The sequence below is a fragment of the Podarcis bocagei genome, assembly GCF_964188305.1.
Source record: "Podarcis bocagei genome assembly, chromosome: 1".
Classification (NCBI taxonomy): domain Eukaryota; kingdom Metazoa; phylum Chordata; class Lepidosauria; order Squamata; family Lacertidae; genus Podarcis; species Podarcis bocagei.
Genome location: NC_138125.1, coordinates 130848012 through 130862441, shown reverse-complemented (window position 1 = coordinate 130862441; position 14430 = coordinate 130848012). Strand labels below are relative to the sequence as shown.

At 43.7% G+C, this 14430-nt stretch overlaps 1 protein-coding gene across 4 annotated transcripts in view; it reads left to right on the top strand.

The window, feature by feature from the left end:
- The window catches only part of ALS2 (alsin Rho guanine nucleotide exchange factor ALS2), a 61160-nt gene that overhangs the window by 41842 nt on the left and 4888 nt on the right, over positions 1–14430 (top strand). For 3 of the 4 annotated variants that reach the window (XM_081192979.1, XM_081192980.1, XM_081192981.1), the window contains exons 22-30: positions 208–319; positions 4030–4107; positions 4220–4353; positions 7013–7180; positions 8058–8175; positions 9596–9753; positions 10033–10155; positions 12146–12322; positions 13515–13560. In XM_081192979.1, the coding sequence (XP_081049105.1) occupies positions 208–319; positions 4030–4107; positions 4220–4353; positions 7013–7180; positions 8058–8175; positions 9596–9753; positions 10033–10155; positions 12146–12322; positions 13515–13560 (1114 nt within the window). Of the gene's footprint in view, positions 1–207; positions 320–4029; positions 4108–4219; positions 4354–7012; positions 7181–8057; positions 8176–9595; positions 9754–10032; positions 10156–12145; positions 12323–13514; positions 13561–13712; positions 13756–14430 lie in introns of all 4 variants that reach the window. The other variant, XM_081192982.1, reaches the window with a different exon arrangement.

The window sequence follows — 14430 nt, the reverse complement described above, 5'->3', positions numbered from 1 at the left end:
AAGATGTACACTATTTTGTGCCCTCCCCCCAACCCCATTATAGAGCTCTGATATGACCCTATTAATTGCCGAAAAGGCTTCTCAACCGGTAGGGCAGTATGTCTGTTGTTTAGTTGTCAGAGTGTCACAGAACAGGAGATGGTATGGTGAGCCTTATTTCTTAAAATTTAGGTTGCTTTGGCCCTTAATCCCTTCTTGTCTCTTCAGGGGAGAAAAATATATGGGAATGTGGCAAGATGACCTTGGCCAGGGCAATGGTGTTGTGGTTACACAGTTTGGACTGTATTATGAAGGAGCCTTTAGCAGCAATAAAATGATGGTGAGTACTGTACAAACCAGTGTCTTATGGTTGAAGGAGCAGCCCCTAACCTTACTCTGTTTTTTGGTGCTCAACGTATAAAAATAAAAATTCACTCCCTTTTTCAAAGTAGCGTTTATGCCAGATTAGATCCAGACTACCTGTGAGCAGTTCCTCTCTTGGGGTGCTCCCAATGGTAGAAGAGCAGAGGAGGCAATTTTTGCTAGATACCCCTCCTCTTCCTGCAATCCCCTATACCCCAATGAAAATCTGCTCTGGAGGGTTGGGGGACTGAGGAGGACAGTGCAGAAGGAAAAAGGAATAGGTGAAAATTGCCTTCTTCCTTCCTCCGCCTTTTTCCATCGTGAGTCTCCACTGGATCTCTGCCCTTCCCACTAAGGACAAGTTTGGATCCAGCACATTGACTGTTCTGTATCTTGGTGTTATGGCTACTGTAAAAATATACATCTTCCTGCATTTCCCCCCCGTAATACTACTCTGTGTTTATGTGAACTATTCAGAACAGAGCTTGTAATGATTGTGATATTGTTTTATTTTATTTTTTCCCATTTCTTTTTTTTTAATAAAATTTTTATTGGTTTTACAAGATTTTTATAAACACAAACAGACAAACAAAAACACTTACAAACATGTATAATTTCATATCCTTTTTTTCTTAAACCTTACTTCGTCGACTTCCCCATACCTCCCCTTTCTACATCCCAATTTCCAAAATTATTTCAGCAATTCCTAACACTTAATCTTATCGAATTTTTCCCTTAATCTTTTCTTTTCTTTTCTTTTTATTTATTGCATTAGCCGTGTGGCCATAGCATAATATACATTGAGATAACAACATAAAATAGGGGTGGGGAGGTAAAGGTAGATATCGTCCTGGGCGATTACTTTAACAAACAAACAAACAAAAAAAACAACTGTTGAGGCTGGAGGAGGACCGTTAAAGGGTCCTTCAGCTCCTCAGATATGTCCTAGTTCGATTGTCCTTGTACAATAAGGCTACTTGGGACTTCGTTCGGTTGTGCGGCGTATCGACTGCAGCTGTGGTGTTAAAGAAGACGTTGGTGCCGCTTTCCTCTTCATCACACTAAGCAGGAAGTTTGCTGTCATCTCGGTAATCCAACAATCAGAATCCTGCAGAAAGAGGGACACTATCCAAGGCTGGATTGGGAGATGAAGCTTATTCACTAGGGGGGTTAAAAACCGAGATCTTTCATCTGTCCAGTTGGAACAGAAGAGCATTACATGGTCCATAGTCTCCAGGGCCGTGTCATTACAAGAGCATGTTCTATTTGCAATGGGAACTCTGGAATAACGACCCGACAGAACTGCTGTAGGAAAACAGTTGAGACGGGCACAGGTAAAGGCCCTACGCTTAGCCTCCGAAGAAATTGTGAAGCAGTATAGAGGGATCCCTTCAGGGGGTGGAATAGCTAGGGCTAGGCCTGAACACGGTCCTCTTGCATAGGAAGCTGTGTTAGAAAAATCAAGTTGCTGTAGTTTCTTTTTAATTAGAGGTAGGGCCGCCGGGCTGATACACTCTAAGTTAAGGACAGTTTTACAGTTCAAATTGAGAAGAGAGCGGAATTTGAGGTTAATTGTAGTTTTCCAGGGAGAATTATGAATATCTCTTAGGATCAGATTGGAAAAACCACCTCTAATTCGAGCATCCGATGTTAGTAGGTGGAAGCTGTAGGAAATGGCTCGGCTCCATGCTCGTTTAACAATTGAGGACTGGGCGAACTCGAGTCGTAGGGCTGCACCTGAGACACATCTCGGGACGCCGGAAAGAGATCTCAGAAACATATGAAGTGGGCGATCCAAGTAACCTGATATTGCTGTAGTCCATACTTCGCATCCATATAATAATTTTGGGACAACTTTGGCATTAAATATTTGAATTGCTGCTGGAAGGTGTTTGCCGCCCTTCTGGTGGTAAAATCGGACAATGGCGTTAGAGGTCGTGGTTGCAGCAAGAAAAGCAGATTGTAGATGGGTGGTCCAGGAGAGATTATAAGTGAATATTACGCCTAGATATTTAAAGGCTTTTACCTTTTCTAAGTAGCCACCTCTGATCTTAAGCGGCTCCAATTTGAGTTTGCGGGAACGAGTGAAGTGGAGGACTTTCGATTTTTTATAATTAATATTAAGAGCTTCCGCCTTACAATAGGCGATAAATGCGTTAACTGCGTTTGCTAGATCCGCAGCTGTTCTGGATAAGATGACAGCATCATCAGCATAGAAAAGGGAAACAACGGGGTGGCCAGCTAAGTGAGGAGGGTACTTCGATGCTAGCTTCAAAGTGGAAATTGCATCGTGAAGATAGAGATTAAACAATAAAGGGGCCAAGAGACAACCTTGTCGGACGCCCTTGGCCGTTGGAAATGGAGTAGTGAGGGAGCCGTTTGGACCACTTCGGACGCGAGCTGTGGTGTTTGAATAAAGGGAAATAATTAGGGAGAGGAGGTGCGAATCAATTCCCAGATGGGCAAGTTTGGACCATAATCTCTGCCTAGGAATGGAATCAAAGGCGGCCTCCAGGTCCATGAAAGCGGCAAATAGGTGGCCTTGCCTTGGAGCAGTGTATTTACTGGCAAGGTGATAGAGAGTTAGACAGTGGTCCATGGTTGACGCTGACTTTCGGAAACCAATCTGTTCCAGCGGTAAAATGTTCCTCTCCTGGACCCATGAGAGAAGTTCCTCCAATAAAACAGCGGCAAATATTGTCCCCGGGATGGATAATAAACTGATGGGGCGATAGTTCCTAGGGATGTTTGGCTGGCTGCCTTTGAAGATCGGAACTATTATAGCTTCTCTCCAGGAGTCGGGGATGTCTAGGGCGGAGGAGATAGCGGTGAATACAGGAGTCAGGTGTTCGCTCCACCAAAGAGGATCAGTCAGGAAAAGGTCTAACGGGACCATGTCTGGGCCGGGGGCCTTATTCCTTCGCATTGACATTATGATGTTGAAAATGCGGGTTGAGGTAAAGTTTATTGAGGAAGTGGGACTAAGAGAGCAGGAACAGAGGTCCGACGGGGACTGAGGGAGATCTGTAAGAAGATTTGGAGAAGCGAAACTGGTTGAATAATAGGCAATCCATTCATCAGCGGAAATCTGGGTAGCTGGATTAATCTTTTCTTTTACTTAATCTTTTTCAGCTGTAAACCCCTTTTTTTCCTCAAATCTCGACATTTTAGCACTCATTAACTTTACAATATTTCTTAAGATAAACACTGGAGAGCCAGTGTGGTGTAGTGGTTAAGAGCGGTAGTCACGTAATCTGGGTAACCGGGTTCGCGTCTCCGCTCCTCCACATGCAGCTGCTGGGTGACCTTGGGCCAGTCACACTTCTTTGAAGTCTCTCAGCCCCACTCACCTCACAGAGTGTTTGTTGTGGGGGAGGAAGGGAAAGGAGATTGTTAGCCGCTTTGAGACTCCTGAAGGGGAGTGAAAGGCGGGATATCAAATCCAAACTCTTCTTCCAAACTCTTCTAAACTTTAAATTTCTTCCAATCTTCCTCCGCCGTCTCTTTCCCCTGATCACGGATTCTGCCAGTCATTTCGGCCAGTCCCATATAGTCTATCACTTTCATCTGCCATTCTTCCAGAGTGGGTAGATCTTGAGTCTTCCAATACTTTGCGATGAGTATTCTTGCTGCTGTAGTAGCGTACATAAAGAAAATTCTATCTGATTGTGATATTGTTTTATGCAGGGGACTGGTGTCTTGCTTTCTGAAGATGACACAGTGTATGAAGGAGAGTTTTCAGATAATTGGACTCTTAATGGAAAGGTTGGTAAATCATATTTTGGGGGATTGCTTTTTTTGAATAGAGCGGTTTTTCAAAATGAGTGATTTCATTCTTTTTTTACTCTCTTCCCTCCCCTCCATCCCTTCTTCAAAGGGAAGACTGACTTTGCCAAATGGAGACACTATTGAAGGTATTTTCAGTGGCGAGTGGGGATCTGGGATAAAGATTGCTGGAACCTACTTCAAACCCAGTTTGTATGATCATGAGAAGGACCGACCCAAAACCCTGTGAGTGAATGGGAGATGGCTTCTGTTTAGACTGTATCGTGTCTTTGTCTGTAGCTAGCCATGGTACCTGAGCCCTAGCACTGATTTGAATGCAAAGTAGGTTGCAGATCACAGCCTGTATTGCTTGTTTGCCCAGCTCTAGTTGTTTATTTCCAGCTCCTCTGCTTGGTTAGGCAATGGGGAATAGTACAGCGTCATTGCCAAGTCCTCATGCGGATTTCAGATTTGAGCGGAACACTACAGGTTTTGTCTGTGGTTCTTGGAAGACCATGGGGTCAAGAGATACAATGCTTGTTCTTTAGAAAAGGCTAAAAGTGGTGAAAATTCTGTAAGTCATATGATATCTGAGCAGCTGGTGACCAATGTGATGAAAGTGAAAATGTAGCAGCTGTATTTTCAGAGCCGAATTGGTCACTGGCACTTAAAGAGTGAGGGCCTCTACCATTACACAGGCAGTAGAAATAGAGGTTCCTATAAACAGAATGTGGGACACGGGTGGCGCTGTGGTCTAAACCACTGAGCCTCTTGGGCTTGCTGATCGGAAGGTCGGTGGTTCAAATCCCCGCGACAGGGTGAGCTCCCATTTCTTGGTCCCAGCTCCTGCCCACCTAGCAGTTCAAAAGCACACCAAAAAGTGCAAGTACAGTGGTACCTCTGGTTACGTACTTTGCATAGGCAAACTCGGCCCACCAGATGTTTTGGGACCACAACTCCCATTATCCCTAGCTAACAGGACAAGTGGTCAGGGATTATGGGAATTGTAGTCCCAAAATAGCTGGAGGGCCAAGTTTGGCCATGCCTGCCACAAAGGGTGCAGCAGGCTATCCGGAGGACGCCGGCAGGCAAAGAGATGTACAGTGGTACCTCTGGTTACGTACTTAATTTGTTCTGGAGGTCCATTCTTAACTTGAAACTATTCTTCACCTGAAGCACCACTTTAGCTAATGGGGCCTCCCGCCGCCGCGCGATTTCTGATCTCATCCTGAAGCAAAGTTCTTAACCCAAGGTACTATTTCTGAGTTAGCGGAGTCTGTAACCTGAAGCGTATGTAACCCGAGGTACCACTGTAGGCAAATAGGTACCGCTCCGGCAGGAAGCTAAACAGCATTTCCGTGCCCTGCTCTGGTTTCAGTGTTCCGTTGTGCCAAAAGTGGCTTAGTCATACTGGCCACATGACCTGGGAAAACTGTCTGCAGACAAACTCCAGCTCCCTCGGCCTGTAAAGCGAGATGAGCGCGGCAACTCCAGAGTCGTCCACGACTGAACTTAACTTTACACACATATATATATATATACACATACACACACACACATAAACAGAAAGGGACACGGGTGGCGCTGTGGGTTAAACCACAGAGCCTAGTACTTGCCGATCAGAAGGTCGGCGGTTCGAATCCCCAAGACGGGGTGAGCTCCCGTTGTTCAGTCCCTGCTCCTGCCAACCTAGCAGTTCGAAAGCACGTCAAAGTGCAAGTAGATAAATAGGTACCGCTCTGGCGGGAAGGTAACCTCGTTTCCGTGCGCTGCTCTGGTTCGCCAGAAGCAGCTTAGTCATGCTGGCCACATGACCCGGAAGCTGTACGCCGGCTCCCTCAGCCAATAAAGCGAGATGAGCACTGCAACCCCAGAGTCGGTCATGACTGGACCTAATCGTCAGGGGTCCCTTTATGTTTACCTTTACATAAACACAACTGGAAATGCATCTGTGCAGTGGTTGGACTGCACAGCCCATTTTGATTCATAATGGATGTTTTCAGGCATTTTTATAAGTCATCAGAGAGATCCAGGTGCCTGTCAGACTTGTGCAACAGTGCAGGACTGTCATCTCTGAAGAGCACTGGTGTGGCTGTCAGTTTAAAGTCATACAGTACCCATTATACAAAGCTGTGGTTGTTTTTAAATTGTTAAACAAAATGAATGTCTAGTTTATATTTATGGACAGCATAAGACTCAATTTCTCCCCGCCCCACCCGCTTTGGCTTTTATTTATGATGCTGTTAATTACTTTTGACATCACTGATGCCCAAATCTGACTGTGAATCAGGCTTCCCTGCCAAACTTAACAAACTTCTTAGGGAGCTGCTTTTTACCTCACTAGGGGGTCTATGAATAAATGTATGCAGGTGCCTCTGAAGTGAGGATTGTTGGCTGTCGTAAGTTCAGAATTTATTGCTTGATTTTTTTCCTAAGAAATAGTTAATGCTGCTCACTTGTCTAATGCAGCACAGAGAGAATCAGATTCTCTGCTTTTAAGCAAAGGCCTTGAAGTTACCGTAAGTTATCATTAAAATAATGCTTCTGGTCTCAATCCCACAATCCTTTGATCCTTACCACCTCATCTTTTCAGCTTGGGCACTATTAACTGTCCTGGTTATTGATATAATAAATAACAATTCATTTATGAATCATCTCCCATGAAACGCCCCCAAGTGATTGACAATAAAAACCATTTCAGCAATTGTCAGACAGCCCAACATTAGCTAATGTGTCTTATTAATTAACCGCAAGCTTGAGATGTTGAAGAGTGGGGGGAATGTTTCTGCCCTGCACCACCCCATAATGCTCTAGATCTGCATGCTCTTAGGAGAAATTGCTGATCCACACCTCTCTTAAGGCGTTTCATTGAGAATTGCGATTCTTGTGGTTAAAATGTCCCCAGGCGGAAGCTTGGAAACCTTGCTGTTCCTGCTGATGAAAAATGGAAGGCGGTGTTTGAGGAATGCTGGCATCAGCTAGGCTGTGAGCAACCAGGCCAAGGGGACAGGTGGAAAGCTTGGGATAACATTGCTGTTGCCCTGACAACCAATCGGCGCCAACACAAAGACAGGTTAGTGGTGAGGGACACTTGTTCTTCAAGAAACAGCAGAAAAAAATATCAAGTGAAGTTCGGCCATCATTTTAAATTTACATTAAGATTTTTAAAAACAGCTTACTGGAAGTTTGCTATGGATATATATTGTAATATATGTAGTTTCACAGCATTTGTGTACATTTTTTAAAAAGTGTACATGTAAAAAATCTGCCATTTTGTGTGTGGAAACTTCAGCAATTCTAGTGTTTTATGAATCTATTAAGTACTGACAGAATGTTAGTGTGGTGGCAAGAGCCTCTAGTTAGCATAGTTGATCACATACTGCCCAGGATTATTTTTAAATTAGTAAATTATAGGAAAAAATTCTTAAGAGAGAAGACGGATGTAAAAAAGGAGGAAATGTTTCAGAGCAGATATGAAGGTTATCAGCAGGTTAGAACAAATGGCTAGAAAGAGCCATTCCAATTGGCAAGAATTAAGGGCAAGTACATTATACAGTGGCATACTTTAAATAGGGAAGGGAGATATCCACATGAGCAGCCCTTTGACAGAAGCAGAAAAGTATTATTTTTGTACACTTAAGAAAATCTGTACCTGTGGGATATTGGGAAACAATAGTGTAGTTATTGGAGAGAGAGGAAGGAATGAGTGTGGCAAATGTAATGGGTCCTGTAATATTAAGATGACAGAAAGAGCTAAGAACATTTTGCTAGTATAATTTATTGCATTTTTCAGTATCTCTGGTTTTCAGGATTTGTAATTATTTTTCTTTTCTCATGTGTGTTTTTAGGCTTACTTATTATTTAGCTCTTTACAGTTGGTTGGTTTGTAGCTACTTGACCCATGTGTGTTTCCTATATAGCTTATAACTATATCACTTCCATTGTTGCAGCCCAGAACTGTTAAGTAGATCTCATGCGCAAACTTTGGAGAGCTTGGAGTTCATTCCAAAACACGTTGGTGCCTTCACACTGGAAAAATACGACAACATTAAGAAATATCTCATAAAGGTATTGTCACTGATGTTAAATAAGTTCTTATCTATAAGCTGGGATGCAAGCAGGGAACACACTGTGTTTAGTAAACGGGACCTGCATGCATTCCTACTATAAAGTGAGGATTTTTTCCACAAATAATAAATTTGTAAGAGCACTATTTCCAGTTCTTCCCCCAGCTCTACTGTAAACTCATACAGATTTCAGTCCTTGGTATAATTTTCAGATGATACTAGAGCAGAGGTCAGCAAACTTTTTCAGCAGGGGGCCGGTCCACTGTCCCTCAGACCTTGTGGGGGGGCTGGACTATATTTTGAAGAAAAATAATGAACAAATTCCTATTCCCCACAAATAACCCAGAGATGCATTTTAAATAAAAGCACACATTCTACTCATGTAAAAACACCAGGCAGGCCCCACAAATAATACAGAGATGCATTTTAAATAAAAGGACACATTCTACTCATGTAGAATTGGGCCGGATCCGGCCCCCGGGCCTTAGTTTGCCTACCCATGTACTAGACTAGAGCATTGATATTGTAATAATAATAATAAAATAAAAAATTTATACTCTGCCCTCCCCAGCTAAGGCCAGGCTCAGGGCGGCTAACAAGCAATAATAAAAACAAGTTGAATGATTACAACTTAAAAACAAGATTAAAATACAACATTGAAACATTAAAATGCAGCCTCATCACAGGAGGAGAAAGGAAAAAAGAAAGAGGGCGAGGGAATCAAATTGACTCCAAGCCAAAGGCCAGGCGGAACAACTCTTTCTTACAGGCCCTGCGGAAAGAAATCAGATCCTGCAGGGTCCTGGTCTCATGAGACAGAGCGTTCTACCAGACCGGAGCCAGTGTTGAGAAGGCCCTGGCTCTAGCTGAGGCTAATCTAACTGTACTCTAATATTGTAGAGTAAATGTTCTTCTTTTCTATAAGATGGGTAAGTGAAAGGTAAAGGGACCCCTGATCGTTAGGTCCAGTCGTGACCGACTCTGGGGTTGCGGCACTCATCTCACTTTATTGGCCGAGGGAGCCGGCGTACAGCTTTCGGGTCATGTGGCAGCATGACTAAGCCGCTTCTGGTGAAGCAGATCAGCGCACAGAAACGCTGTTTACCTTCCCACCGGAGTGGTACCTACTTATCTACTTGCACTTTGACGTGCTTTCGAACTGCTAGGTTGGCAGGAGCAGAGACCGAGCAACGGGAGCTCACCCCGGCACGGGGATTCGAACCGCCGACCTTCTGATCGGCAAGTCCTAGGCTCTGTGGTTTAACCCACAGCGCCACCCACGTCCCATAAGATGGGTAGGTTATGTATATTGTTTGAACTTCCATTGCTTTAAACAAAGAGCCTTAAATAAATAGGAGTGTTGCAATCAAGACTCTGCTTCTTTATGTAGCCGCCTAATTCTCTGACCCTTTTCTTTTTAGGCATGTGATACTCCCCTGCATCCTTTGGGGAAACTTGTGGAGACCCTAGTTGCTGTATACCGAATGACGTATGTAGGCGTGGGAGCTAATCGGCGGCTGTTGCAGGAAGCAGTCAGGGAAATTAAATCCTACCTCAAACGCATCTTCCAGCTAGTCAGGTAAGGAAAAAACCAATGAACTTTGTCTCTCATTTAGTGTAAAACCTTTATACTTCCACCTTTCTCTTTTAACAAACATGCATAAAGAAATGTATTTGTGCAGAAAAGCTGATCATCCAGCAGCTGTTGACTTGTTGCTAGCTTCCCCTGCAAAAAAGAAAATCAAAGAGAATTATTCGAAGAGAATTATATTTGAAAAAAATGGTTGCAACCCTTGTTAATAATTTTTGACACAGTTTGGTGAGTTGTGGTTAATTTTACACACGTTTTGATTTTAAGATTCCTGTTCCCTGATCTTCCTGAAGAGGGCAGTTCAATCCCACTTTTGGTGACTGAGACTAAAGGAAGGAGATCATTCTGTAGTGGAAAAAATGACTCCAGGCCAGAATCTCCAGAACCAGGGTATGTAGATAAAAATCTGTTTAGAAATGTTTGACATGGGATGCTAGGATCAGGGAGGAAGCTGCTCCTTCTCTCATCAATGGCTAGGGCCTCCCCCTTTTTTCTCTTTCTTTCCAAATAATATTTATTATTTTCAGTAAATAAGCATAATACAAAAGAATTAACAGTATCAAAAACAAACAGAAAATAGAGCAGAAAAAGATAGAAAAAAAGGAAAAAAATAAGAACATACAATACAGCATAATGCCACTTAATTAATTACAATCAAGTACCATCCATCTTCATAAACATAGTATTTGACTTCCTCGAGTCTCTTCCGTCTGAATTTCTTAGTAATTATCTGTAGCAGTTTCCAATATCAATATTTCAAAAAACCAAATCACAGTCATAATCATATTACATCACTTTCCTTATCGTGCATTTTCTTATTTATAAATTTAACCCCAATTTAATCCTAGGCGTAATTGATTCTTTCAATTAAAAACTTGACAGACTAGTCCTCCCCTTGCTGTGGTGATATTCCTGAGCTCATTGTGTACATGTGCACACCTCATAGTGCCAGTTGTTCCTCACACACAAATATGGAACACAATTGTTCCAGCTTTAGGGGCTGTGATGTCATCCAACATGGACAAAACATTTAAGCTGCTCAGGAGCTTAAGAACTGAACAGGGGATTGATTGCTCTTTGTGGAAAGAGGAGCAGAAACTTTGGGGAGTGAATTTCCTATCACACCCACCCACCTTTCCTTGGACTGGTTGTCTTTCTTCCTCAACATGTGTTGTTGATAGGACAGGTTGATAATTACCGTATTTTTTGCACCATAACACTCACTTTTTTCCTCCTAGAAAGTAAGGGGAAATGTCTGTGCGTGTTATGGAGGAAATGCCTACGGGTGGCATGCCTACGGATTTTCCTCCTCTAAAAACTACGTGCGTGTTATGGTCGGGTGCGTGTTATAGAGCGAAAAATACGGTATCTACGGGACAAGGGTTCAACAAGAAAGACCTGGTTATGTTTAGAGTGATACCGCATAGACAAATGTTCCCTGATACCAAGATGAGGGATTTGTTGGAATGCAGATAGAGGGAATTGATAAGAATAAATTATCTGTCGTGACCTTAACAGAATCGTAGAATAGATGAGCCTTCTTGTTTTGGCTCATCTTCCTCTCTCTCTTTTTTCTTCTTTTTTCCTTTTTTCCTTTTTTTCTTTCCTTTCCTCATTCTTCTTCTTCTTTCCTTTTTCTTTTTTCTTTCCCATAATGGCTTATGTTTTACGCCATGTACTTTTTGTACATTTTTTGTAGATTTTTAGCTTTTTTCATTATTATTATTATTTCTAAGGAATTTTCTTTTGTAATTTTGGTTGTCTATATTTATATGTATTTGTGTCAGGGAACTGCCATCGGCTCAGGGGGGAGAGGAGAAAAGCCGGATGGATTACAGAGAGCCCCCAAAGATCGTGGGAAGCAGCTCCTCCTCAGTGGAGGAGACTGACCTCGCCTCCAGTGGAGAGGAGCTTCAGGGCTCGGAGGAGGCAAGGCGGTGCCAGGACACCTTGCCTGGGCAAAGCGGGGAGGAGAGAGGTGCTCCGTTACCCACACCCTCCTTGTGCAATAAGCTTTCGCACCGAGAGGGGAGGCGCAGACTAGGCATCAAGAAACTACTTTGCTGGGGAAGGTTTAAGGACCGCCCACTCACGGATTCTGCCAGTGAATGAGCCAGCCACGGGAGAGTGGTGCTCTGGACAGATTAAGTTTATTTTGGCATCAAAAGCAAGGCTTCACAGCCGAGCAGGGAGGCATTTGCCTGCTTGCTCTCGAGCAACGCTTTGGAACCCCAACAATTTGCTTAAAGCAAAATAAAAGTATTTTTTAAAAAGAAAAAAAAGATAGGACAGGTTGAGGAGAGCCCGAGCCGTATAATAAAGATTTCTGTGAGCTGACCCTCGTTCATCCAAAGCTCTTCCTTCATTTTGTGTTTTTCAGCTATGTGGTCACAAGCTCTGGGTTGCTGCTTCCTGTGTTGCTACCGCGACTCTACCCTCCTTTGTTCATGCTGTACGCCTTAGACAATGAGCGAGAGGAAGATGTTTACTGGGAGTGCGTCCTGCGTCTGAACAAACAACCAGACATGGCTCTGTTGAGCTTTTTGGGGGTGCAAATGTAAGCATGCTTCAATGTGTTTCTCCTGGCTAGAGAATGCAGTACAGTGGTACCTCGGGTTAAGTACTTAATTAGTTCCGGAGGTCTGTTCTTAACCTGAAAATGTTCTTAACCTGAAGCACCACTTTAGCTAATGGGGCCTCCTACTGCTGCCATGCCACTGGAGCACGATTTCTGTTCTCATCCTGAAGCAAAGTTCTTAACCCGAGGTACTATTTCTGGATTAGCGGAGTCTGTAACCTGAATCGTATTGTCAGGGAACTGCCATCGGCTCAGGGGCGAGAGGAGAAAAGCTGGATGGATTACAGAGAGCCCCCAAAGATTGTGGGAAGCAGCATCTCCTCAGCGGAGGAGAGCAACCACACCTCCAGTGGTTCGGAGGGCTCGGAGGAGGCTAGGCGGTGCCAGGACACCTTGCCTGGGCAAAGCGGGGAGGAGAGAGGTCCTCTGTTACCCACGCCCTCGCTCAGTAGGCTTCCGCGCAGAGAGGGGAGGCGCAGACTGGGCGTCAAAAAACTACTCTCCTGGGGAAGGTTTAAGGACCGCCCACTCTCAGATTCTGCCAGTGAATGAGCAAGACATGGAATAGAGGCGCTCTGCATTCTAACTGTTTTCATCATCAATAAGAAACCTTTTAAAACAGACTATTGAAGCTTATTGCCTGTTGCTCTCGAGTATGTAACCTGAAGCATATGTAACCCGAGGTACCACTGTACCACTGTACTTATTTCCTGTTTGTTACTGTCGGGGGATTAATTGTCACCTCTCACAAAGGAGATTTAGAGCTTTCCAAAGTCTTTTGGGCAGAAGGCTGGTTTTCTTATGGCCATGCCACAAAGAAATGTGCATTCTTCACTTATCTCATCTTTGCTCTTAAGCCAGCCTTCCCCAACCTGGTGTCCTCCCAGATGTTTCAGACAGCAACTCCCAGTAGCACCAGTGGAAGTTCCAGTCCAATGGCATCTGGAGGGCAGCAGGTCCAGGAAGCTTGCATTAAGATGAGCCAAAAAGTTTTTGCTTTGATCCTCTCATTTGACTGATCCAGATATATGAGGAAATTCCACTATGCTAAGAACCTGAAACCTCAATTATTTATTTGTAAGGAAGTGTGTTAGAAAACAAATTATTTTGTTTAACATCCTTTCTTCCATGACTGGAAAATAATTAACTATACTCATGGTACTTCTTTCAGGAAATTTTGGCCAATGAAAACCTGTATTCTTGGTGAAAATAAAAAGGTATGTTATATTTCATCTGGAGTTCTCTTAACTGCATATCTTTGATAGCCTTTGAATTGAATAAAGCTAGACTGCAGTCACTGTGTGTGTCAGTTTTAATACATTGCTGTTTTGGTTAGCACTTGGCATTTATATGTCAATCATTTTTACAGTTTACAGTGTACAGTTCTTCTAGATGCATGGCTCCAAGGACATGTAATATTTATCGTTATCTTGCCTGTCATTATTTCAGTTAAGTGATTTTTTTAAAATGATCCCCAAATCATTGCTTCATTAAAAGATGCAGTACAATCTAATTATTCATTGATTTGGGTGGAGGCTTTCTGTGGTTTCCTTTTAGATGTTCATAGTCTGTATGTGGTTAAGTTGGACTTTCTCTATTAAGCAAAAGCAATAATCCTTCCGTATGGAATTTATAAAGTGCAGGTGTCCAGTTGGTACATTCTGCACGCCAGAGGCAGGCCACAGTGTTGTTGCTAAACAGGGCAAAGTGAGAAAAAGACTCTCCTTCAAGAGAGGGGAGTGGTTGTGGGCGGGATCCGATCCAAGCCTCAAGCAGGGGGCGTTACCCCCCTGCCAACACTTACCTGGCTGGCGCCCCACGCCCCACAGGCAGGCAACCAACCAGGCGGCTAGAAGGGGGCGTGGATAGCAACTTAACTAGTTGCTGCGCCAGCCACGCGGCCTCACTTTCCGTTGTCCCGTCACGAGTCACCCACCCTCCACTCCCTTAGAGCTCAGGGTTCCAATTCTCTTTTGGCCTTGCTATGGACCTTAGGTTGGTCGCCCTGGTTGGCGGGGGGCCTGGTAGGAATTTTTCCATTTGGCATTAGGCTTTGTGGTTTTCTCGCCTACCTCGTAGCAATCGTC